At 34.2% G+C, this 27,932-nt stretch overlaps 1 protein-coding gene across 3 annotated transcripts; it reads left to right on the top strand.

Annotated features, from left to right (window-relative positions):
* On the top strand, positions 1 to 27,389 carry LOC115952895 (protein DETOXIFICATION 25-like). Of its 3 annotated transcripts, none has more exons than XM_031070230.1 (10): positions 1 to 149; positions 312 to 389; positions 14,256 to 14,505; positions 14,650 to 15,191; positions 24,227 to 24,313; positions 24,403 to 24,459; positions 24,565 to 24,803; positions 24,953 to 25,071; positions 26,111 to 26,197; positions 27,170 to 27,389. In XM_031070230.1, the coding sequence occupies exons 3-10, from the start codon at positions 14,260 to 14,262 to the stop codon at positions 27,230 to 27,232; spliced, it is 1,440 nt and encodes a 479-aa protein (XP_030926090.1). In that variant the 5' UTR covers positions 1 to 149; positions 312 to 389; positions 14,256 to 14,259; the 3' UTR covers positions 27,233 to 27,389. The 3 variants fall into 3 exon arrangements, with proteins under 3 accessions (XP_030926090.1, XP_030926089.1, XP_030926088.1); XM_031070229.1 differs by having other exon boundaries at positions 294 to 389; XM_031070228.1 differs by having other exon boundaries at positions 291 to 389.
* Positions 27,390 to 27,932: the final 543 nt, after the last annotated feature.

Below are 27,932 nucleotides of genomic sequence, written 5' to 3'. Positions count from 1 at the left end.
ACCAAGTGTACATAATTTTTGACATTTTCCGTATACTTGTCATTGTCAGTATCACTAGGCATGCTAACGGAAGAGGTCATAAAGTTTCACGATCATAGAAACATTGTGGCCAGAGTTTGATAGGATCTTTGTTCTTTCAAAAACACAGAGTAAAGCTTCTCTCTCTCTCTCTCTCTCTCTCTCTCTCTCTCGATATTGCTCATGAAAGATTTGGAAGACAGATCTTGATAATAATAAAAAAAACAACCCAGTTCTTTTCCTTAACGATTACATCTTTCTTCGCATGACAGTAGTCTCTCATTCCCTCTAAGGTTGGAACATTTGCACGGCACTTGAAGTCAACTTCGGTTCACTCTCTCTAAAGGCAGCAATCTATATATAAGGCCAAGGTATGCTATCTATTGTCTCTCTTCTTTTAGTTTACAAGTTACAATGTTGCACTGCTATATCTCTGAAGTTCAAGTGAACGTTTGAACTCACTGTACTGCTCTAAGTTGTAAGGATTCAATCAGAGCACAATACCTTGCTTAGTTGAAGAATATATAATAGTAGTATCTATATATATGGTAGCTAAACAATCAAGATTGATTATTGAAAAAACACTGCAGCTACCACATTAAGATTGATTTTAGAACAAGACCCCCTTTTTAATTCTACATCTTTTTTTTATGAATCTTTTTAATTCCACATCTTAATCATACTATATTTATGTCATTTAAGTTGTTTAATTTAGTGAATATTATTCCTTTGCCTATTGTCCATCCTCATTTACTTACAAATAAGGTAGGAAAAGCTGTACTTAGCTTATTAAGATTCTAATAAAAAAATATTATAAATAATAAAAATAAATAAATAAAAGCTTATTAAGGTGGCTACACCTACACACACAGTTTTCTCTTATTTTCTAAGCCGTACAGTGGTTGATTTTTTTTTTTGGATGAATAATACAGTGGTTGATTTTAATGTTCTGGCTTCTGGCCGAGTAGAAACTAGAAAGTATAGGTCAACAAAAAAATATATATATTCTTTTTCTTTATTCAATTTGTAACTACCAGTCATAGGGACCCAGGGCTGGTAGTTGAGACTTGATTAGACTTCTATTTCTTTTTCCTTTGGGTAATGAACCACATCCACGTTTCATTTCACCTTATTTATTTCATTACATCCTTTTGGTTTGATATAACTTAATTTTTATATTTTATTTTGTTTAGAAAATAAATTGTAAAAAGTCAAAAAAGTTCAATTGATTTTTTTTTTAGGAAGAGAGTACAATTGAATTTGAAATATATATATATATATATATGATTTTAAAACATGCATAAACAAATACCAAATTAAGCGCATAATATTTTTTTTTTTTTTTGAAAGAAGCGCATAAATAATTTATATTTCCTTTTTGTATTCCAAAATTTTAAACTTATAATTTCAATCTAAAAATTTTAAAACACATAGATTTCATTGTAATTTCTATCAATTATTCAAAAAAGACAAAAATTTATGAACACAACAAAATCTCATAACATTTTTACAACGCCCTTATTTTGAATTATATATAGTAAGTTCAATTGTTCAAGTATGTATATATATGTATGTATGTATGTATGTATATATATATATATATATATATTTTTTGAAAGAAGCACATAAATAATTTATATTCCCTTTTTGTATTCCAAAATTTTAAACTTATAATTTCAACCTAAAAATTTTAAAACACATAGATTTCATTGTAATATCCATCAATTATTCAAAAAAGAAAAAAATTTATGAACACAACAAAATCCCATAACATTTTTACAACGCCCTTATTTTGAATTATATATGGTAAGTCCAAGTATGTATATGTATATCATTATATGTATGTATGTGTGTATATATATATATTTTTTGAAAGAAGCACATAAATAATTTATATTCCCTTTTTGTATTCCAAAATTTTAAATTTATAATTTCACCTTAGAATTTTAAAACACATAGATTTCATTGTAATTTCCATCAGTTATTCAAAAAAGAAAAAAAATTTACGGACACAATAAAATCTCATAACATTTTCACAACGCCCTTATTTTGAATTATATATGGTAAGTCCAAATATGTATATGTATATTTATGTATGTGTGTGTGTATATATATATATATATCATTTTATTTTAACCTATGATAGATCATCAATTCAACTTGTTATGTAATAGTTTTGAATTTATTATGCCCATAAAAGAATTCCTTAAAAAAATTACAAACATGACAAGTTAAATGAATAGTATAAAGGATAAAATTATAGTATTTTAAATCATTTTAATACTCAATTAATAAGATGAAATGTTGAGATTTTATTATTCAATAAATAATTTGTTCTCATTTATTAAGAATTAGGGTTCAAATCTCCCCTATAATCATTGTAATTATCAAATTATTTTATAAAATTATGAAATGAGGTTGTATATACAAATTTAATCAAATTAAACTATCAAAAAAAATGAATTTCTTTAGGGTTTTTGCCCCTTTAATTATGCAAAAATTTTGTAGGGTGTTAGTGTCCGGAACTAATAATAAAATAATAATATTATTATAGAACAGAAGCAAAAAAATTTAAAATTCTGTCATAATTATCATATAATATACAGTCACAAGAAGACAGAGTAGAATGTCTTATAGAAAAAACCAGAGCTAACAAAGCTTTCCTGCAAGACACCAACAAGATTACTTTCAATGACGAAGATATAGAGGTGGGGTACTCAAACCACAAAAGACCCCTCTACTTGGCAGCCTCCATAATCCAAATCCCCATTAAGAGAGCCCTAGTTGATACGAGCGCCTCAGTGAATCTCATCCCACACAACACGCTGCAAGCAGTAGGAATCCCAGAAAGCAAGATTCAGGGATGCCCAATAGTTCGGAGGAAGAGGTGAGTATACCGTAGGCCACTGCTATAGCTGAAGGTGGGTCCAATAGCCTTCTCGACTCATTTTCATGTGGTAAAGACAAAAGTTTCCTATCATATATTACTAGAAAGACCATGGTTACACAAGCATCACCTGATTCTGTCTACCTATCACCAGTATATGAAGGGAAGATTGAATGACAGGATGATGCGGATAACAACAAACCCATCACCATTCGAGCAAGTAGAGGCCCATCTAGTAGAAATCATGTTCTACGACGAATGGGCACCTTCTGGAGACAGCTCAGTATCCAAACCACTAGGCACTTTTGTCCCCAAGTGGGAGGACATTTAGGATGATCTAGAGCCTAACTTGAGAGAATTACTGGTGTAGAAGAAGAAAAGGAAAGAAGCGCCAACTTTGGAGCTAAGCGGTATGCCACGATGTGTCAGGGTCCGAACACCTAACAGTAGGATAGTATACAAATTATGAAGGTACGCAAGACCCACTTGTGATATGCAAGGGGGTCTCGGAGGAGGGCCACAGCATAAGAGTAGTACTACGAGGAAATGGATATGAGTGTCGTATCATAGGTCAATGAGAGGAGGACATTCATTACCTGAATTGCGACCCCCCTCCTCCTCCTCGAAATGGTCCGATTCAAAGTAGGGAGCCTCTTCACCCATGGTCTTGGTAGGCAAATCATCAGTGGTAACCTCTTTCCCCTTACGGCAGGGAGAACCATCACCTTTTGCAGGCGACATATGATGGATTGTTTGAACAGAGAAGATGGGTAATGAGGTTTTAGGGAAGATGAGACGGTGAAGGGAAAGGAAAAGAAGAGTTATGAGAGAATGATGAGAAAGAAAAAAGCGCAAGGACTAAGGAAAATAAAAGTGACTTGAAAGGAAGCAACGGGTCAATCATCAAAAGACGCATCGTATTAATGAAGCAGAGGTTGTATTCCAGAATAACTGCTAAACTGAGAAATTCGAAGAGATAAGCATGTTCATGGCAGGAAAGGAAATAAGACGGGGTCCACTGTTTAAAAAACCTGCGAAAAAAACTATTGCGTAAGTATTCGCATATGAATTACAGGAGCAATTCATATGCTCAAGGGGCTAAATATTGATGCCCACTTTTGACAAAAAGCCCAATAGCAAAAAAAAGCCCAACAATATGAAGAAAGTGAGAAGAGAAAATAGTAAAGCAAGCCCAGTAGGCTGGAATGGCAGGAATAATGGGCAGCAGGCCCACAAGAATAATAAGAGGTAAAGAGGAAGTAAATGGGCCAAGGAAGCCCAAGGAATGAAGTTGCAAACCCATGGGAACAGTAAGAGGTAAAGAGAAAGTAAATGGGCCGAGAAAGCCCAAGAAATGAATTAGTAAATTCATTGAATTGGCCTAAAAGCCAATAAGCCCGAAAAGTAATAAGAGGTAAAGATGTGGTAACTGGGCCAAGGAAGCCTAAAGGATTTAGCAAAAAGCCTATGGGTACAAAAGAGGTAAAAAAGAAGTACATGGGCTGAGGAAGCCCGAGGAATGAAATGGGTTGGCACGATAGGAATGTTGGCCAATAAATTTCAAAAGAGGTAAAGATGTGGAAAGTGGACTAGCATGGCAGGAGCATTAACCCATAAGCCCACGAGTAACAAGAAATAAAAAAGAGGTAATGATATAGCAGGAACAAGGAAGTGGCATGGTAGGATCCCTAGCCATGAAGCCCAGGGACATAAGAAAGAAAAAAACATGGGCTAGGCAAGATGGAGAAGGCCTTCACCCAAGCAATACCTAGTCCAGGGAAGGAGTGAAAGGCAGGGAACACAAGCCCAAAAGCCCATATGTCCTTCATGCCGCAAGAGTTAAAAACACCCACCAAAATGTACAATAGAATCAGACAAATGCGGAGGCAACAGAAATGGCGTGAAGGCCAGAAAGGGATGGATTCAGACGGAAGTGGAGCCTATACAAAGGGCCCAAGTACCACCACTTGTACCCAGCCAATACATGGGAGGTGGGCCACAGGTCAAGAGTATCAGAGGGTGTGGTTTGGCAGTGGGGAGAAAGAAGGGGTCTATTTTGAGGTTCCCACTCAAACTTCTTTGGGAGAAATGTTCTACTAGGATGGCATCTCACCCAAAAGAAGTAAGAACGAGCTGGGACCATTTAATGCATGCCATAGAGGTAGGTGAGAGAGAGGCTTAATCCTGATCCAAGTAAGAGTAGTGAGAACAGAGGAAGGTAAGAAACAAGACAAGCCATTTTGTTTGGGAATAAGGAATGGTGCAACCAACACATTCAGTGTAATTGTAGTGGTTGGGCAACCGGCAGGCCAGTGGGCAGTCTTGGAAGGACACCCACAAGGAGCTAAAAGCAATTGAGGGGTAAAAGCGGCAAATCCCTTCATGGCAGACAATATGAAGGGTGGTAGCTGTGAACAGTAAAGGATCATCGGAAAAGAGGTATCATCATCACGGAAATAAATAGAGGTAGAACAAGGAAAAAGAAGAGAGAAAAGAAAAGAAAACAAAGCAAACTAGAAAAAAGCATGAGTGATAGGAATAAAGGCATGCATTAATAGGCTACCCATTTCTTTCCCTCTTGACAAACCCTCTCTTTGAGGACTTAAGAGTTAAAATTTAAGCTATCTAGGTCCTTTTTCCAAAATGTGCAATCTCTATGGCAGAAGCCTTTACTCGCATTGGGGATCGGTTCCCTCTTTGGACTTGCATTTGTTGAGAAGAATAGGTTCATTCCTCTAGAAAATGAGTTTGAGAAGAATAAGTTCATTCCTCTAGAAAATGAGTTTTACTTTCATGATTAAGGAATGATTAGCTTGTTACCTTATTATTGAATTGTTTACTGTAGCATTGTTTTCTGCGGTTATATTATTCTACCAGGACCCCGTTAGGTTTTCTTTTTATTTAAGCGTTAGTATTACTTGTCAAATGTTATAGTTATTTTGCCATATTGTTCCTGTTGTAATATTTGTATCAGTTGTTTCTGTCATAGGCACGTCGCATACTCAATACTCAAGCCGAGGTGTGTCTGTATTAGGATGGCCCAACTTGTGCACAAACTGGTCTAAGGTGTGTTTCACTTAGGCTAGCCCTAGCTCTCCTACCCCAGAATCAAGGGCCGTGGTATAGCAGAAGAAGGTTAAAGCCCAACAACACAAAAGGCCCACCACAGAGAGCCATCAGCAACCATATCATGAACAAAGTGAAAATCAATTTCCACATTCTTTGTGCAAGCATGGAAAATAGGTTTTGAAGATAGATAGGTAGCTCCAATGCTGCCACACCACAGAATAGGAGACTGTGACACAAGAGTACCAAATTTGGATAAAAGAACTCATAGCCATTTGACCTCTACAACAGTATTAGCAAGGGTTTTGTACTCACCTTCTGTACTGGAGCGACCACAGTGACTTGGTTCTTACAGCCCCATGAAATGAGATTATCACCTAGAAAAATGTAGAAATCTCCAATAGATCGATGATCATCCTGATCGACATCTAGCCCAATCTGCATCATAAAAGGCTTGAAAAGAATGGAATATAGAGCATCTGAGTTGCAAACCAAAGTGTAGTGTTTGTTTAAGATAACACAAAAGACGCTTGACATAGTGCCAGTGAATAGATGTGGGGCAATGCATGTATTGAGAGAGCTTGTTAACTTTGAAATTAATATTGGGGCGAGCAAGGGAGAGGTACTTCAAGGTGCCAACAGTGCTTCTATAAATGGTAACATCATCAAGAGGATCACCCTCAAAGGCAAAGAGACTAGTTGATTGTGCCATAAGGGAGCTTACTGGCGTAGCCTCCAAAATCTTGGACTTTTGAAGAAGAGCAAGAATATAGTGTTTTTGAGACAAGAAAATGCCAGCAAAATAGGCACAACCTCAAAACCAAATAAGAAATTGAGATTCCCCAAATCATTAATAGCGAAATCCAAATGCAAATTCCAAAGAAGATCATCAATAGCAGAGGGTTTGGAGCTCGTAAATAATTATATCATCCACATAAATGAGAAAGAGTATGGTGAATGCAGTACCATGATAAATGAACATAGAAGAATCTGATCTTGAGCCTTTGAAACCAAAATTAAGCAAATGACCAGAGAGTCGTGAGAACCAGGCATGAGGAGCCTATTTTAGGCCATATAGGGCCTTCTGCAATTTGCAAACATGCTTGGAAAATTGGGGGTGAGTAAAACTCGGGGGCTGAGTCATATAAACAGCTTTAGAGAGATGACCGTCCAAGAATGCATTTTGAACATCAATTTGTCGTATAACCCAACCCTTAGAAACCGCAATACATAAAACTATACGTACCGTAGTGGGTTTAACAATTGGGCTAAAAGTCTTACCAAAATCAACTCCAGGTAATTAATGAAAGCCCTTCGCCACTAGCCGGAATACCCATTTGCAGCTGATAACATTGCGAGCAACATGTGGAGGAACCAGAGTCCATATGGAATTTTTAAGAAGATTACAACAACCCAGGTTCTTAGCATTTCATATTATAGTTATCACCTATCACAACAACCTGAACTCTAAGAATCTGTGAGTTAGCTCTTATCCATAACAAAGTAGAACACCAACTAAAAAAAATATCTTCAATAGAAAAACTACTCTGGGGTCGCAATGTTGTAAAAAATATACTAAAAAAGAATAATTACAATTGAATATTTATAAAACCTTTGCACATTTAGACTCTCTATTGTAAGTTCAAACTCTGCAAACGCATTTGTTTGTCTTTTTACCACAGTAGTCTTAGAACTTCTGTACTCCTTGTATAGTGATTTCTTCTATAAATTTCTCGTCCACATGAACCAAAATCTCTAGCACTACAGGGAACCTCCTTGAAGATTTGTTGCAGCAAATTCAATATAAAAGATCTCTATGGTTTAAAGAAAGGTTTAGAACTCATGGCGTTATCAAGAACACACTTTGTTTTTCTTGTTTTTGCTCTTGGTACAAGGTTGATTTTTCTTTATTTAGGCTTAGGAAGAAGATTTTAAGATCTAAAGTTTTTAGCTTTGGTAAGGCTGCACTTGGCCCCTCTAAAATTTGTGCAAAAAGTGCTTTACATTAGTGCAAACAATAGTATTAGAACTAAAAATTTAGAACTTTACCGTTTTCACTTAAGGGAGTTATGAGTGGACTCTCAGGGACATCGTTGCTATATCAACTTCAATTGACTATACCTCGCTAGTTTCAAATTGAAATTGGGTTAAAGAAACATCACTCATAAATTTATTTGTTGGTCTAGTAAATATTAACCAAAGGGCAACAACTTCTCATCTTTAAACAAATAGAAACCTACAAAAGCCATTTTTGACATGTTTTGGCACTAAAATTTTCCAACACCATATAGTGCATTTACCATTTTACTCTATTATGATAGGCTGGTAGCTTAAGGACTTATTACATTTTTTTTTTCTAAATTATAAAATTATCATTTTGTGCCAAAATAGTAACCTATATTGCAATAAAGGAGTTTATAAAGAGTTTTGTTAGTTTATTATTATTTTGTCTATTAGTGAGAGTTTATAAAGAGTTAGACGACAATAGCCTAGGACTCTTTGACACACACACACTTAATGGGAGAGGAGGAGATAGGGTTCAAATTATAGATATGAGACATCATAAATGATGCTATTAGTATTGAGTTATCACTTAAACCCGACCCTTCAATTATTATAATACTTTGAAGTATTTAATATAAAAAGAGAATCAATGTTACTATATAAAAATATCAACTCCTTAAAGCTAGATTGAATTTTCAAAAATTCAATAATAATTTTAAAAAGTTGTATAAATGGAAAAATGTTTCTCTCCAAACTAATTTAGGGAGAAATCATTCAAACTCCTACTCTATCTTTTTCTTGGTTGTGAATTTTGAAAATCTAACCATTAAATTGCATGTTCTTATGATATTTTTTATGCTTGCAAAATTTCAAGAAAATCTTTGAACTTCAAGTTTTTGTGGTAAAAAATAAGTTTATTGATCAAATAGTAAATAATACCCAATTTAAATCAAATTTGACATGCGTGTTAAGAAAATAAAGAGCATGAAATCTAATAGTTAAAATTTCAAAATTCACATTCAATCAAAAAAATATAAGAGGAATTTGAAAGATTTCTCCTTGTCCTATATAAATCATTGAATAATTTTCATATACAATGTAGGTGCATTATTTGTATTACTAGCATGTAGTCCGTGCTTACGCACGGAAATATTAACAATTGTGATGATAAGATGTTTATCTTAGTAGATTCAATTTCCACATTGAGCATTATGAATAGAAGTAACTTAACACCAACATTTAAAAATCAAATTGGACACATAGCACAAAATTAAACTACAATTAGAAATCAATTTGATTCAATTTGAATTCTAAAATTGAACTTCAACTTAATATAATATATATGATTATATTTTTGTCACTTTTAACAAATTAACAAAATCTTAATCCAGACACACTAAAAACTATAAAAAATAAGAACAAATCATTAAAAAATAAGAACAAATCATTGAGCTTGGAATCTTCTTGGAGGCGCCAATGAAGCGCTATGTATGAGAGTGTGAAGCAAGGAAGAGTGGGATTGAATTATTGTTTGAACATTATAATTATTATTATTATGAGAGAGGAGGAGACATGGGAGATATGTATTCACCTTTTTTGCAGTGGAGACTTATTGAGTTTTAACTATTATTAACCTCCAATTTATTCAATTAGATGTGTGATTATTGTAATTCAAATGAAAAAATTATTTGTAAATTTATTTATGTAGAAAACTTTAAGGGTGTGTTGAAATCTAATTTTGCTTCACCTATTATTACATATAATTATATATTATTATTATTATTATTATTATTATTATTAAGAGTATTCACCTTTTTTTAGAAGGAAGAGTTTTAACTATTAACCTAATAATCAATTTGTGAATTATTATTCAAATGAAAAAAAAAATTGTAAATTTATTTGTGATACTAAGGGTGTGTTTGTTTGAATGTGAAACAGAGTAGATGGAAAACTTTGAAGAAAAAATAGAAAGGAAAACTTTTTTAGAGTGTGTTTAGTTGGGTAAAGAAAAAGGAAAATAAATGATAGGATCCAGAGAGAAAACACCTAGCCCACCAAAATGTTCTCTCCAAAATAGATATAAAACTTAGTGAAGATGAATTTTTTCTTGATTGACAAAAATACCCATATGCACATGATCTTCTTCAAGTTGCCTTTATTTATTCTTTCTCTCTCTCTCCTGGGCAATTACGTTGCCTTTTTCTTTTCTTTTTTTCTTCTAGGCAACGTCGCCTCTTCTTTTTTTTTTTTCTTTTGATTTTCTAAGCCTGGGCGTGCCTTCTTTCTCTGTTTTTTTTTTTTTTCTTCTTCTGGGCAGTAACATTAATGTTGCCTTTTCTTTTTTACTTTCTTTTTTTCTATTCTTTTTTTTCCTTTTGATTTTCTAGGCTTGGGTGTGCCTTCTTTCTTCTTTCTTTTTTTCTTTTTCTTTTTTCTTCTTCTTCTGGGCAGTAACATTGCCTCTTCTTTTTTTTCTTTTTCTTTTTTCTTTTGATTTCTAGGGCTTGGGTGTAATAGTTGGTTTTTTTTTTTTTAACTAGACGTGATTTTTTTTTTTTTGACATGATTTTTTTTTTTTTTAATAAATTTGGGTGATTGCTCTTTTTTTGTGATTATTTGTAACTTTTTTTGTTTTAATTGGACATCATTTTTTAACAAGGGTTTATGAGTAAATTTATTTAAACTCATTTTTTGTTCCTTCCCTCAACTTTTCCACTCCAAACCAAACAAAAATGAAAGAAAATAAAATATTTTTTATCCTATCACTTTTTAGAAAGGTAGTTGGACACATTTAAGGACTTGCATCAAAAAATTTTGGGACTTGCGTTGGTTGCTCCACATTATTAAAGGGAACATTTACTAAATTTAGGAACTTGCATGATACTCTTAGGACAACTATTAATAAAATATCAATAAAATAAATAAATAAATAAACTGGTAATAAAATATGGGTCATGCTAACGAGTGCCCTTAGGGCACTGGTTAAAAATCCAATTAAAAAAAGTTTTAACATCACTTTTATGGGAAATGAAAAAAGCTGTCAAAATATTAATTGATTTTTTTTATTTTCCTATAAAAACTTTCTTTAACTGGATTCTTAACCAGTACCTTAAGGGTACTCGTTAGCATTTCCCATAAAATATAATAAGAAAGTTTTGATACTACTTTTATAGGAAATATAAAAAGCTGTCAATAACATTTATTATTTTATCATTAAATTGCATGTTCCTATGGGTAACATTTCCCTTTTTTTTTTTCTGATGAATTGGAACTGCATTGGTTGTTCCACATTATTGGTAAAGGGAACATTTATTAAATTTAGGGACTTGAGTCAAAACTTTTTGGGACCTGCATTGGTTGCTCCACATTATTGGTAGGGGAACAATTTCTTACATTATTAGTTTTTTTAAAACAAGTTTTTTTTTTTTTTTTTTATTAAAGGTAGGAATTTTGAACTTTAAATATATCTCTTAAGAAAATTAGGATATGTCAACCCGTTAAATTACAAGTTTTTGCACTTTTCTTTTTTATTTTATGATTTATTGTAATCCACTAAGATTCTTTATGACTGGAGACAATTTTGGAAAACTCGTTTTGGGCTCCATTTTTAATTCTGTAATCCCTCAGGCTTGGAAAAGGGAAAACGAAATACTAGCCCAGTAGCCCTTATAAGTTATAACTTAGCTAACTTTATATTTTCAAAGGTAGAGAGGTCTAATATTTCTTCTTCATTGTTTATATAATATATGAAATGGGTTCAAGTTACACCTGGTGTAACTCTAAAGAGTTACACATTTTTTAAACCATTAGATTTAAGTAAATCCAACGGTAAAAAAAAAAAAAAACTCTCATTAATACTAATATCCTAATTGATCTCATTTATTATCCCTTATTTAATACATTCCATATCTATCTCTAAACCCAAAAAAAAAAAGTCTACGTCTCTCTCTCCTTCCTAAACACGTTTTTCTCTGCTCTCTCTTTCTCCTCCATTGCTTTTCTCCAACTCAATTCCATTTCCTTTCTCCTAATTCCAATCTCACCACCATGCTCATTGCCTCATCAACGTGAACACTCCAGATCTTGTCTCATGATCATGAAGGTTGTTTTTCAACAAGAACTCACTACAAACAAGTATTAGTTGCTTTAAAGAGAATTACTATTAATTAAAAATTTATAAAAAATATTGTTCCCCACGTCTGTAAAGACCTGTGAACAACCACATTGACACTTTCTCACTTATTTTTTAAATTTTTAATTAATTTTTTTTAATTAATGAATTGGCTATCAAGTATAGGATAATATTAGTAGTAGAATATAAATAGTTGAAGCACTAAGCAAAAGCCATATCTGTTTCAATTTGCTTAACCAAACAAAACCCACGAGCTTCATTCAGTTCTGATCAGAAAAAGAAAAAACTCTTTCTTTTTCTTTTCTTTTTTTTGAAAAAAAACCTTTTTCATTTTCGGTTCATCTTCAAGAGGTTTTTTCTCTTGCTTTTCTTTCTTTTAATAAATTTTTATACTTTCTGTTTATTAATCAATTAATCGAGCCTTCTAATAAACACAAAGTCCCTGAAATTATTTTTCATCTTTTTTTTTATATATATATAATATAATTCTATTTTGATTATTTTTAAATTTATGTTAAAATTTTTTTTTCCTTCTGGAGGTATTTGATTTTGAGAGAGCTTGTTGTATTCTATGTTTTTGATTCTTCAAAATAATTTTTTTACGCTATTATATATTTTGGTTTATAATTAAATAAAAAAATTTTGGGTCTTCATTGTTTATATGCCAGATACTTTAAAATATATAGATTTTAATTTTCGTTCAAACTTTTGTGGGTATACGATATTGACAAAGGTAGTTCAATTTGAAATTAATTTTTATTAATAATGAATTTGTGTACTACTTTTTAGGTTTTATGTATTGTTTTATTTTTTTTTTTTAAAGACAAGGTTTTGATTAAATTCATGTTCTTGTTGTCATTGGTCTTATTATTCATGATTGTTTATATCTGCAAGAAACTTGGAATACATATTATGCTGTGTCGAGTATAGTTTTGGGTTTGATCAATGCAGTGTTATTATGGCTCTCAATTAGTTGTCTGAGGAATAATTTTCCGTTTAATGAGTTGAGTAAAGAAACTAATGCTTCTTTGTAGTGGGTTCTTGTTGAAAAACAACCTTCATGATCATGAGATAAGATCTGGAGTGTTCATGTTGATGAGGCAAGGAGCATGGTGGTGAGATTGGAATTAAGAGAAAGGCAATGGAATTGAGTTGGAGAAAAGCAATGGAGGAGAAAGAAAGAGTAGAGAAAAACGTAATTATGGAGGAGAGAGAGACGTAGGCTTTTTTTTTTTTTTGGTTTAGAGATAAGTATGGAATATATTAAATAAAAGATAATAAATGAGATCAATTAAAATATTAACATTAATGAGGATTTTTTTTTTCCGTTGGATCTACTTAAATCCAATGATTTAAAAATGGTGTAACTCTAAAAGAGTTACACCAGGTGTAACTTGAACTCATCTCATATTATATTATTGGTATGATAGGACTAAATTTCAATTTTCGATATGGGGATAGCCTCCTGTCTTAACATTTTTATAAGAATCGTATTAGTAAAATAAACAAATTGTTTAAGAATGATGTTGGGATAGTACACATATTACTATAAAAATATTAAAAACTTATTTGTCATTAATTACTAAATGTATTTCAAGTATTCATTATGTTTTTTCTTTTTTAGTAAATAGTAATACTTATTAGAATATACATGAAAATAATAATACTACTTATTAGTATTTTAAACCGATTTTATAATACATTACATAACTAGAGTACAATTACAAAATGACCTAACTTTTATAGTTGTAGACTGGATTTATAAACAGCGGACACTAAACACACACAATCAATGTGGGATAAACATCCCTATTTTATTCATTATGTTGATATAAAGTTTTGAATTTAAGATTATCTACTCCAATATTATGATAAATTATTAGTTGTCCAAAAAGTTTAAATTGTTAAAAAAAAAAAAGTAAATTTATTCATTTAACTATAATTCTAACAACATTCATTGTAAGTCTTTTATAGTAAAATTAGTACTAGTTTGTGCATTTTTTTTTTTTTTCATTTTTCAATTGACAATTATCCTGCACAAAATCAGGCATGCTCTCATTTATTTATTTTTTTTAATGGGGTCAATTGTTAAGAAGTTGAAAACCCAAGTGTACTCAAAACTGTTTCATTTTTTATTTTATTATACAGAACAATGGATAATGCAGTGGAGGAGAGGCTTCTTGGATCAGAATCAGAAGTGCCAACTGATCTTAAAAGAAGGATTTGGGTTGAATCAAAGCTCATATGGAGGATAGCATTTCCATCCATATTGTCTAGAGTGACTTCATTTGGAATGATAGTGGTTACACAAGTGTTTCTTGGACATGTTTCTGAACTGGACCTTGCTGCATATGCACTTGTGCAGAGTGTTCTTTTACGATTTGTAAATGGGATACTGGTAAGCTAGTTAGCTGTTGATTTTGTTTTACCTTTACTTAAGAGCTACCATTGAGCGTAGATATAATCAATTTGTATAGTCATATACAATAAAAACAAAATTCTTTTTTTCTATTATTATAATTTTTTATTTTCTTTTTTGAAGTTGGGCATGTCAAGTGCGACTGAGACTTTATGTGGGCAAGCATTTGGGGCAGGACAGTATCATATGATGGGTATTTACTTGCAACGTTCATGGATCGTTGATGCTGTTACAGCAACAATCATGGTACCAATCTTCATCTTCACAACTCCCTTATTTAGGCTACTTGGTGAGGATGAAGCAATAGCAGTAGCATCTGAAGAAATCTCCTTATGGTTCATTCCTATATTCTATTCCTTTGTTTTTTCCTTTACCATCCAAATGTACTTACAAGCACAACTTAAAAACTCGATTATTGGATGGCTATCTTCTTTCTCGTTTATACTTCATATCCTTTTATCTTGGATATTCGTGAGCATACTTGACTTGGGGGTTGCTGGTGCCATGGGTGCGTTCAACATAGCTTGTTGGTTACCAATCGGTGGAGAGTTTGTGTACATTTTCGGAGGTTGGTGTCCAAATACATGGAAAGGATTCTCTACTGCTGCCTTCATCGATCTATGGCCTGTAGTAAAGCTGTCAATTTCCTCTGGCGTGATGCTTTGGTAATTACAAGTTGTTTTTCACATTAAAGCATTAGCATTGATCAAGATATATTGCCAAATTGCTATTTTTAGTACCACAAACAACAAAAACTAAGCTACATCAATAGTGTTATTGTTAAAAAATTCAACAAAGGTATAAAATAAAAAAAATAAAAATAAAAATTTCTCTCTTTGTTCTTTTTTTCTCTCTCTGGTCTTCTATTTTTTATTTTTTTTTTCCTTCTCTCTTTTTTTCTCTCTCTCTCCAGTCTTCTCCTTTCTTTTGCCTACCTCTTCATTTAGGTTCGTGGTGGTAGTGGGTGGATCAGTGTTGGGTGAATCGGTGTGAGCCAGTATTGGGTGGATTAGTGTGGGTCATTGTGGGTCGGTGTGGCAGAGTTGGTGGTGGTGGTGGTGGTAGTGAATTTGGTTGTGGCAGTGGGTTGTGGTTGAGATGGTGGGTTGTGGCTAGTGGTGGCAGTAGTTGTTGGTGATGGGTTGTGTTTTTGTTTTTTTGTTTTTTTTTTTTTTCTACCGTTGGTTGTGGTTGTCACAGTGGTGGTTATGGCTATGGCTATGGCTATGGCTGATTGAGTGGTGGTGGAGGTTGTTGTGGCTGGTTCCTAAATTTTTTGTGGTAGAATTTTTTTTTTTTTTTAATTTTAATGAGTTCTTTATATTATTTTAATCGAAGTAGTAAAAAAAAATAGAATCATTGATGTTAGGTGTATTAAAATAGATAAAATGGGTTTTTGAGATGCTAAAAACTAAAAATTTTAGCTCCATCAATGCTAATGCTCTTATAGAGTTAAATTTATTTCACTATCTGCCCTTTTTTTATTACTCCCTTGCTAAGGTACATGACATTCTCTAGCAAAAAAAAAATAGTTCCTAAAGGAATACATTAATTTACCGTAACTTCTAGGATACAAGTCCAACTGGTTTTAGGCATACCATATTTTACATGTTTCACACTCATATTATTTGTATTGAACACATACTTCATACTTGCACTACACTACTATGTCTATCTATATAAAGACAGTCCTTTGTATACTTTTACACATTGAATACAATATAATTGATTTACAATTCTAACATGGTATCAAAGCGATCACTCTAACATTTTGGTTTTCAGGAATAGTCTTGTCTTCCTAGGCATTCCTCTGACACCCCTGCCTTCTCTGGTCACCATTGCCACCATCAAAGCTGTTCAACGTCACTTCGTAGTTGTCAGACATTTCTAGTGCTTCTGTTTCTATCAAAAGCTGCTCACTACTACCAAGATCATTGTCTATTCCAAAACCATCATCTTCCAACATCCAATCACATCTTCAATCGTATTGTTGGAACAATCTCAAGCCAATCAACTCAACATTGCGAGAATGAAACCAATTGATCCAACATGAGCTACCAAAAGCACTGGCTAAAGGCTTATAGGCATACCAAACTTGAGCCTCACTCTAGTCTTTCCTACTTCCTTAGGAACGGCGAAACTTAGAAGGTCTATTGTTATTATGATCCAGTTACTCATTGTTGACATGTCTTCTAACAACATTGAATTTTTACTAAGGTATTTAAATTTTGTCCCTCCTTTTAACTTTCTTCTTTTTATACCTTTTTCCATACGAGTCCTCTGATTTCTCTAGCTGTGTTTTTATTCAACCCTTCGAGTGCTACACCTGATCACTCTTTGAACATTTAAGCACTTTCCTAGACTACCCTCCGAGAGCTGCCTCACACTACTATTAGGTCCCCTCCTATGTCAAACCCTACACTTCATTGCTCTTCTTGGGTATGATCCTTTCTTTCCCATTCCCATTGCTAAACAACTCTTGCTACATTGCACAAGCTGAGGCGACCACTAACCTTCTATGATATACTATAATGAATGAGGAACTTAATGCATTAGCTAAAGACCATACTTGAGATCTTATTAATATTATCTACCTCTTAACAAGTCTATGGTTAGTTATAAGTCGGTTTTGAAGATCAATACTTGATCCAATGGGTCTATTGAGAGATACAATGCTTGTCTATGTTAAGGCTCTGTTAGTGCATAGAAAGGGAAATGGATTGGTCACTTCAAGGGGACCTGACCTCCATGGAAGATTAGAGAGAGAGAGAGAGAGAATGAGCAATGTATTATTCACAAGACAATGAATCTATTTTGTTACACAATGCTTCCCTTATATACCCATGGTGTAATCCTAACTAACTCCAGTACAACTAACTCACCCTCACAATACAACTAACTCACCCTCTTAACCACTCTTCACCTTATTAACTAGTGTGGTAACCCTTAACCCCAAAGTAACTAACTAATAACTACCTACCTATTACAATCAGTAAGGTCCACATGTACAATTACACTACAATGGAAATATAGGTTCCTAACATTACCCCTCCCTTTCAAAGCACCTTGTCCACAAGGTGAGGGAAGGAGAGCTGTAGCTGATGAAGGGATTCCCATGTTGCATCATCAAGAGAAGCACCTGACCACTGCACCAAGACTTCTGTGATGACCCTAGACCTCAAAGATTTAGTCCTTTTCTGCAGAACAACCACTGGTTCAGTAAACACTTGACCAGATTCATCAACAGGAGGTAGAGTAGGTAAGGGTGTGACATGCTGACCCAGCTTTAGCTTCAAACATGACACATGAAAAACAGGGTGGATTCTTGACTCAGATGGCAAATCTAGCTTGTAAGACACACTACCAATCTTCTTCAGTACCTAAAATGGCCCAAAATATCTTGGAGATAACTTCCATCTGCCCTTGGAAGCCAATGACTGCTGCCTATAGGGCTGCAATCTCAGAAAAACCCAATCCCCCATTGCAAAAGACCTCTCCTGCTTGTGGCTATCAGCATAGGTCTTCATTCTAGCTTGAGCAACAGCCAAATGAACCTTTAAGGTGTCCAAAACAGCCTGCCTTTTACTTAACAGTGAATCCAAAGCATCCACCCTAGTAGTACCAGGCACATAACCTTGGAGCTTAAGCGGAGGAAAGCCATACAAAGCTTCAAAAGGAGTTAGCTGCAAACTAGTATGAAATGAGAAATTAAACCAAAATTCAGCTAATGGTAGCCAAGAAGCCCACTGATGAGGTCTATCACTAGTGAAAACCCTTAGATATTGCTCCAAACTCCTATTAACAATTTCAATCTGCCCATCTGTCTAAGGGTGATAGGCAATGGACATGGCCAAAACAGTGTCTTGCAATCTAAATAGACATAGCCAAAACAGTGCCTTGCAATCTAAACAATTCAGACCAAAACAATGAAGTGAAGGTGGCATCCCTATCACTCACAGTAGAAGAAGGCATGCCATATAATTTAAAGATATGATGCACGTAAAGAGAGGCAATCTTGGCTGCATTATATGGATGTGAAACAGGAACAAAATGCACATACTTGGTCACCCTATCCACCACCACCAAGATAACCTCATACCCCATAGATTTAGAAAGACCCTCTACAATGTCCAAACTCACATCAGTCCAAGGAGTAACAGGGATAGACAGTGGTTGAAGTAGACTAGAAGGGGAAGATGTATCAGACTTGATCCTTTGGCAGATGTCACACTCCCTAATGAACCTCTTGAGGTCAGACTTCATTCCATTCCAATAAAAGTCACTCTTAGCCCTCTAATAAGACTTCAGGAATCCAGAGTGGCCAGCCAAGGGGCTGCTATGAACATGATGCAAAAATCGAAACTTAAGGGATAAGATGGACCAACAAAGAACCTGCCCTTGTAAAACAATAACCCATTCTGAAAAGTGAAGCCTTTAGGAGGAGAACCAGCTTGGACAACAACAATAAGTTGTTGGACAAAAGCATCTAATGAATAGCTAGCTTTCAATTCATCCAACCAAGTAGGGTTAGGGACAATCAAGAGCATCAAGCAACTTGTCCTGGAATCAGAACTAGAAGCAGGCAAGTCAAAATCAACCCCAAACTGTCTGGACAAGGCATCAGCTACCCTATTATCACAACTCCTTTTATATTCCACAACAAAAGCATATCCCAAGAGTTAAGCAAGCCACTTCTGCTGAGATGGGATAGCAATTCTTTGTTCAAGAAGAAACTTAAGGCTCTAGTGGTCGGTTTTAACCACAAAAGGCCTTCCCAATAGATAAGATCTCCATTTTTTACTGCAGAAGCTAAAGCCATCAATTCAATCTCATAAGTGAATAAATGAAGGTATTTGCCTTTCAATGCTTGACTATGGAAAGCAATAGGTCTCTAATCCTACATAAGTACAGCCCCTAAACCCCTCCCTAAAGCATCACACTCAATAATGAATGGCTTTGAAAAATCAAGAAGAGCCAACACAGGAGGATGAGTCACAGCCTCCATCAACCTTGTAAAAGCTTCCAAAGCCTTATCACTCCAAAGGAAAGAATCCTTCTTGAGGAGATCAGTTAAGGGTTGTGTAATGGAACCATAACCTTTTATAAATTTCCTGTAATAGCCAGTTAGCCTTAGGAAACTCTCAAAGCCTTGACAGAATCAGGTATTGGCCATTGCACCATAGCTGATATTTTCTTGGGGTATACCTTAACACCCTCACCAGAAATGATATGACCCAAACACAAACTTACTGCTTAGCAAATATTTGGTGTGACAATAAAACCTCCAAAACAGTCCTAAGATGAGATAAATGAGCATCTAAGGATTGGCTGTAAACCAAAATGTCATCAAAGAACACCAGGACAAATTTCCTTAGATAAGGTCTAAAGATGGAATTCATTAAAGCCTGAAAAGTGGCTGGTGCATTAGTCAACCCAAAGGGCATGACTAAAAACTCATAATGCCCTTTATGAGTTCTAAAAGCTATTTTAGGAACATTCTCACTCCTCATCCTAATTTGATGATAACTTGACCTAAGGTCCAACTTAGAAAACACTGAAGCACCTGCCAATTCATCCTACAACTCATCCACAACAGGTATAGGAAATTTATCTTTAATAGTGGTCTTATTAAGAGCCCTATAATCTATACACATGCGACAACTACCATCAGCCTTCCTTACAAGCAAAACAGGTGAAGAAAATGGACTCTGGCTAGGCTGTATTGACCCTACTTCCAACAATTCATTCACTATCTTTTTAATTTCAGACTTTTGGAAATGAGGGTACCTGTATGGTCTCTCACACACAAGTTGTGTGCCTTCCTTGAGATTGATGCTGTGCTCATGACCTCTAATGGGAGGCAGGCCAGTAAGGACAGCAAAAACCTAGGAGAACTCACCCAACAAGGCAACCAACTCTGGTGGAAGAGGTGATTAGGACAGAAGCAACAGAATCTATCGTAGTGATTTGCAACACCAAGCCCTTTCTAGTTGACCCACCAAAAAACTTATCAGCATCAGAAATAGTTGAAGAAGCAACAAGCTGCAATCCTTGGAGAAATACACTCTTACCCCTATATAGGAACCTCATAGTTAACAAGTGAAAGTCCCAGCTGATTACCCCCAAAGTACTCAACTATTGTGTACCCAAAACCACATCACAGCCACCCAAATGCAAGATATTAAAATCTACAACAAACCTATGCCCTTGTAAGGTGATAGTAACCCCATGACAGCTCCCTAAGGTCTTAAGAACTGTGCCATCAGCTACTCTAACCTTCAATATTTGAGAAGTATCCAGCTGTAAATGTAAAACTGGTAACACAGCAACATCCAAGAAATTATGGGTGCTCCCAGAGTCAATGAGAGATACCACATCATGATTTTGAATCCAACCTTTTATCCTCATGGTATTAGAAGTAGGATTCCCTACTAATGCATATAGTGTAATCTCAACAGGGTCCACTCCACTCCTTAAACTGACATCCTGGTTATCAAGCAACACTTTATCCTTATTAATCTCCACCAATTGTACCCCAGAAGGTTTAGGTTCCACCTCCATTACTTCTTCCAACAAAAACAATTTAGCACTTTTACATTTATGCCCCATCTGCCACTTCTCATCATAATTGTAACAAAGCCCCAATTTTCTTCTTTCCTCCATTTGTGCTCCAGTCAACCACAACAAAGGAACTTTAATCCTAGACTCCACTCTAGCCTCCAACTTAGGTGTACCCAAAATTGAAACCTTACCAGTATCCATTAAATTCCTAACCTTCCTACCATTAGATAGGTATTCTTCTTGAATTTTTCCTAACCCAAAAGCTTCATTAAGAGTTTTAGGGACAAACATTCTAACTGGTTGTCTAATTTCATCATTCAATCCACTTAGAAAACAACTCAATTTGTGTGACTTAGATAACCCAAAAATTCTATTAGACAAGATTTCAAAGTTACCTTTGTAAGCAATCACAGTGGATGTTTGCTTAAGTTTGGTGAGTGACCCTATAGGATCATCATAAGCCATGACACCAAAACAAGTCTGCAATGCTTTGATGAAGACCTCCCAGCTAGGAAAACCACCTACTTGCTCTGCATCTTGGAACCAAGTGAGAGCTTCTTCCTCAAGATGATACAAAGCCATCATTACCTTCTAATGTTTAGGGGTATTGTGATAGGAAAAGAATTGGTTAGCTTTATAACCCCAACAAGTTGGGTCCTCTCCACAAAAACTTGGAAAGTCCAATTTCAGATTCTTGAGGGAATTGAGAGGTGAAGACTCTAGGTTTCCTCCATTACTGTTGATGAGAAGAGCTCGAGAACTTGAATTGGAAATTTGGCGCTTATCCTTTGCTTCAGAAATTTTTTGCATGAACCCAATAATGGTCTGCAATTGCTTCAAGATTTCTTGTAATGCATGTTCGTGATTTTCAGAAACCTTAGCTAAAGCTACAATTTTCTCTTAATTCTGTTTCTCGAAGTTTTGTGAATTGGAATTTTGGGAAGTGGAATGAGTTTCTGTCATGGTGGTATGGAAGGATCAAATGCTTTGATACCAAATGTTAAGGCTCTGTTAGTGCATAGAAAGGGAAATGGATTGGTCACTTCAAGGGAACCTGACCTCCATGGAGAGAAAGAATGAGCAATGTATTATTCACAAGACAATGAATCTGTTCTGTTACACAGTGCTTCCCTTATACCCGTGGTGTAATCCTAACTAACTCAAGTACAACTAACTCACCCTCTTAACCACTCTTTACCTTATTAACTAGTGTGGTAACCCTTAACCCCAAAGTAACTAACTAATAACTACCTACCTGCTACAATCAGTAAGGTCCACATGTACAATTACACTACAATGGAAATATAGGTTCCTAACAGTCTGGTTGCCAAAGGTTTCACACCAGAGTATGGCATTGACTATAATAAACCTTTGCTCTGGTTGCTTGTCCCTTATTCTTTTGCACACTATTGGTTGTTGTAGCCTTTCGATAGTGGCTCCTCTTCAAGAATGATGTTAAAGATATCTTTCTTAATAAGGGATTTGAGTGAAGAAATCTATATGCAACCTCCATGTAGTCTCTTTCATCCTCAGACAAGGACGGTTAACTCTTTTGTGCACTTTATAGTCTTAAGTAAGCTCATCGTGCTTGGTTTGCTAAGTTCAACTCCATGGTTTCTCATTTGAGTTATTTTACTAGTTCTTATGACTTTGCTATTTTCTTTTTGCTATATTCCTTCGTTGCACTGATAAAGGCACCATTTGATTTCTTCATTATGCTGATGATATGATAATTATCAGTAATGACCTCAACAATAATGATCTCGAACTTAATGCGCAACTTTCCATTGGAGAACCACTGCCTAATTTCACCCTTTATCAGCAATTGGTTTGTAGTCTATTATATCTTAGTCACTCGTCCAAGCATCTTCTATGTTGTACACCAAGTGAGCTAGTTCTTGTCTACCCCACAATTAAATCACTATGTTGCAGTCTTGTGCATTCTTTGATATTTTAAAGGCACTCTTTTCCATGGTCTATACTTCTTTGTCCAATCTCCTTTCACTCTATGAGTCAACTTTAATGTTGATTGGACAGGGGATGGTCCATAATTGGTTATTACTTTCTCCTTGACTCCTCTCTAATCTCATTGGCAAAGTAAGGAACATTATGTTGTGGCCCATTCCAGTATCAAGGAAGAATATCATGCCTTAACTAATACCACATATGAACTCCTTTGGTTATGTTGCTTACTCAAGGATTTAGGTGTCGGTACTTCTTTTACCACTTCTATCTATTGTGACAACTGAAATGCCATTTAGATCGCTCATAATGATGTCTTCCACGAACATACTACGCACATTGAAATTGATTGTCATTTTGTCTGGCATCACCCCTTCAAGGTTCTCTCTGAATGGTCTCTACTTCCTCTCAAGATCAGCTTGTCGACATCTTTACTAAGTGACATCTTATAGAAAATTTTCGTGATCTATTGTTTCCAAATTTAAGCTATTCTCTCATCATCCTTGAGTTTGAGAGGGACTGTTGATGTATAAGCCTCAGTTTTAGGCCCACTATAACTTACTCGTCTTTTACTTATATTACTTGTACTATTACACATACTTATACAAAATGAGTATATTTTCTCCACTTCATTTGGGGGTTTTCTGGATTTTACATCACTTTTTTAACAATTATTAATGTCATGACCAAGACCTAATCATATCTAGAACTGAAACTCTTATCCGCGATCAAATTGGCTTGCATTTCACTTAAGCGATATCCAATGCATCAATCATCTTTAAACAATAAAACAAGGCATAACAATCAGGAAACGCAATAACAATGGGATCATATACAATGTTGTCCCATACTCAAAAGTTAATCTAAAATTCTTGCCTTCCAAGTATATAAAATACTCAAATAATGGTTAATGATTAAATATTACATCTGTTTTAATAGTTTAAAATTTTAAAATAAATATAGTTTATCATATCATAGTAGGTGATTCTCAGATCAAACCTCCACATCTCTACTCTATCCCATTTAAAATTTGAAAATTTCATGTATTGGGCCTCAATTATTGAGGGCTTTTGGGAACCAACAGATTATGAGGTTGCTGTGCAAACAAACACACAGTTGTGTGGTTCAGGCAGTAATATCTAATGCCTTTCAATGATTTTTATTTTATCTTCAACAGCTTAGAGCTTTGGTACAGTGCTATCTTGGTTTTGTTGGCTGGATATATGACAAATGCAACTGTAAGCATATCAGCTTTCTCTATCTGGTAAGATTTATCTCATTTTCCATATTGATCTTCTTTTTCTATTCAATTTACTTGAAAAATAGAATTCAACTTTTAACTCCTTTTTGTAGCCTTAATATCGTTGCATGGGAATTCATGATGTACCTTGGATTCTTAGGTGCTGCTTGGTAAGGCTTTCATGATTTCATCTCTCTCTCTCTCTCTCTCTCTCAATTGTGAAGCTGCCACTTTTTGTCTCCAAACTCAATCCTCTTGTTATGTAACTTGTACAGTGTGCGCGTATCAAACGAGATTGGCAAAGGAAATGCTAAAGCTGCAAAATTTTCCATTAAAGTTATTCTTTGTACTTCAATAACTATTGGAGTGATTTTTTGGGCCTTGTTTTTAGCTTTTGGGAATAAAATTTCTTACTGGTTTACAAGTGATGAAGAGGTTGCCGAAGCTGTGTCAAGTCTCTCTACTCTACTTGCTTTCTCAGTCTTACTAAACAGTGTTCAACCAGTACTTACAGGTGAGTGTTTCGTCTACTGATTAGCTGAGAGCAATAGCGTTTTCTATTGTTTCATCATATTGAACTTTTAGCAAGCATATATACATATATACATTGATATATGTAAACATGTTTTCAACTTTTACTCACGTTTAGGTTCTTGTCATCAGGTGTGGCCGTGGGTGCAGGTTTACAAGGTATTGTTGCAATTGTTAACATTTGCTGCTATTATGTGGTTGGCGTGCCAATTGGAATTCTGCTTGCTTATGTGGCCGATCTTGAAGTGCAGGTAAGAAGTGATTAGTGCACCTAGAGAATGTTAGATCATCACATGACGTAAAATAATTTTCCTCAACTGATTTAGTAATTTTCATATATCAAAAAGCACAATATATTTTTACAAATATTAATTAATTGTGTCAATGGTAGATATATTGTAAATTATAATTGTATATGCTTGCTTAATGGAAAAAAGGAAATTAATCTTAGACATAAAAACTTATTCTATCTGTATTATTAAACCATGAGAAAAGAACATAAAATGTACATAGTAACTGAAACACCATTAATTGTTCAGTCAAAAAAAGAAACACCATTAATTGTTGATCGATTGAAATTTGAAAAGGAACAACGACAATGGTTTCTCATCATCTTTTAATTAATCTCTCTACATTTATTTATTTATTTCATTTTTATTAACATGTTTAATGTTTCCCCTTAATTTTTCTTTAGTTATATGCTAAAATATTTCAATATTTGATTTAAAGAAAATTACAATCTACCTTCCTAGTGTTCCAGTCACTATTTCTGCATTTTTGTTATTATCATTTTGATTTTTGTCTTTTTGAAGCACCCTTATCCTTTATTTATTATATATTTGGAATTTTGGACTTGAACCCTTAAAATGATCACATTTTTAAAAACTTCGAGAGTAGATTTGGCCCTTTTTGCATTTCGGCCTTTGTCACAAAACCGTCCTTGACACACCTAAGATGACAGATTTTACATTTTGCTAACAAACTTTCAATTACAATTTACCCTTTTGTGAGTTTACCCTATCATAATTTAGTTTAATAAACTTTTTATAAATTATTAAAATTTTCCTCCTGACGTTTAGATTAAAATGAAGTGGTTAAGGTTTTTTTGACTAAATCCTAATGATGTCACATTTTAAACAGAATTTAATAAATACTTTGATTTAAAACTAAGATAAAATTTTCTTTTTTCTTTTTTTCGGAAATTAGAGAACAAAATAATAAATACACTTTGTTTTTTCTACTTTCTGTTTTCCTATGCTTAAAGTTCACTTTTCTTTGTTTAATTTATAGGGTCTATGGATTGGGTTGTTATGTGGAGAGCTGATGCAGACAATTGTTCTTTTCTTCATTATATGGAGAACAAACTGGGACAACGAGGTAAGTTAAACTGTGAAAGTATTAAATAAAGTTATACTAATTAAGACTTGAAGTCTAGAAAGCACGGGTGCGGCTCCAGGGCCGCTACACCCATACCAAACTCGCCTTGACATGGCATCCGACGCGCTAATTAGCCTTTTCTCTTCGATTCGGGCCAAAACTGACCGATTTGCTCCGATTCGGGCCAATTCCAGCAAAAACAAGAGCTGAAACAGCCGATATGGTCCAATTCAGGCCAAAACGGCCATCGAATCAGATCGATACGACCTGATTCCAACCGATACGGCCGCTGAAACAGGCCAAAATGGGCCGCTGGCTGCCATTCTTCTGCTTCATGTGGCCTTGTGAGAGAAAAAAATAAATAAAAAAAAAATAAAATAAAAAAATTGAGAGAGAGAGAGAAGGAAGAAGAAGATGAGAAGACACAAAGAAATGGTTAGAACTTAGAAGAGGTGAGGAAGAAGAATAAAGGTTTATAACAAAAGAATATAAATTAAGTAGGTGAGAAAGTCAATTGTTTCACGTGGGTGGGCTTGGGAATTGAAAAATGAGCAAAGGAAGCTTCTTGGAAGGTGGTTTTTTATTTACAACTACCAAAAATATTGACTTTATTAAAAACAAATCATAAATAATTGTTTTTTAATAATAAACTCTACCCCTTTATTTGAATTTTTTTATATAAAAAATATTAAATTCACTATATAAAAATATATTTAATAATTTATTAAAAATGTATCCTACCACATCCGCACCCTATTTTTTCGAAAATTGCCACGTCCTACACTCACATTCAAATCCAAATCTGCACCGTGCTTCATAGCTTGAAGTCAACAGTAGTTTCCAATTATCATTGTTGTATGAATTCTAATAGTGACTGTTCAATGCATATCTGGTGTTAATTTAAGGTCTATTATATATATATATATGCTATAATAGATGATCAACAATTTATTTTTGCCTTCTTTTTGATAGGTTAAAAAGGCATCTGAACGTCTGAATCGATGGTATTTGGATTTGCCTGAGGAAACTAATTAGAGTAAAGCGTTGATGGCTTTTTTAAAGGCTTTTTATCTTGTAATTTGATTTTGTTTTGACAAGGATATCTATTCGTTTTGCCTTAATGAAAAGTACATTTTAATAACAGTAGAGAATTAATCAAGGAGTAACAACTAACATGAATTGAACTACTTAATTGCATTAATGCCTTACACTCAATTTTTTTTTTTATTAAACAAAATTTCATTAAATATCATAAGCCAAATTAGGCATGTAGAAGTGAACAAAAGAAGGAACTTCCTTTATCCACACTGTTAGTTCATAAACATGTTGAGCATATCTGGCTAGTGTTGGTTTTGCAATAGTAGGGAACAATGATTTTTTACAAGTTTCTCTAAGATTTGATATCAAAGAGAAATTTTTTCTAAGAGGGCAGCAAGTATTTTCTGAACAAGTGAAAGAGAATAGGGATGTAATTTTCTTCTTCTTCTCGTTCATTTGATTCTCTACCACACAAATTACATGAATTTTTTTTTTTCAAACATAAATAACAACTCTAACACCATATCTAATTACATGCAAGAAAATCACCATAAAGGACTCGAAGTTTAAAATACAATAAATAAAAAAACTGCAAAGCATTAATATTTTAAAAGCTAGCTGATGAGCTACTATATTAGCTACTCTAGGCTAGCTCCAATACAAGTTGGAGCTAGCTAGGCTACAAAAAAGGACGCCA

The sequence above is a fragment of the Quercus lobata genome, chromosome 7 (assembly GCF_001633185.2).
Source record: "Quercus lobata isolate SW786 chromosome 7, ValleyOak3.0 Primary Assembly, whole genome shotgun sequence".
Lineage (NCBI taxonomy): Eukaryota > Viridiplantae > Streptophyta > Magnoliopsida > Fagales > Fagaceae > Quercus > Quercus lobata.
This window is presented reverse-complemented; position numbering and strand designations above follow the sequence as displayed.

What these genes read in the sequence shown, in the direction of transcription:
- LOC115952895 (XM_031070230.1), top strand. Translation starts at nt 14,260, where the DNA reads ATGGATAATGCAGTGGAGGAGAGGCTTCTTGGATCAGAATCAGAAGTG. An exon ending in GATTTGTAAATGGGATACTG is followed by an intron (nt 14,506 to 14,649) that starts GTAAGCTAGTTA and finishes TCTTTTTTGAAG; the next exon opens with TTGGGCATGTCAAGTGCGAC. An exon ending in ATATCAGCTTTCTCTATCTG is followed by an intron (nt 24,314 to 24,402) that starts GTAAGATTTATC and finishes TCCTTTTTGTAG; the next exon opens with CCTTAATATCGTTGCATGGG.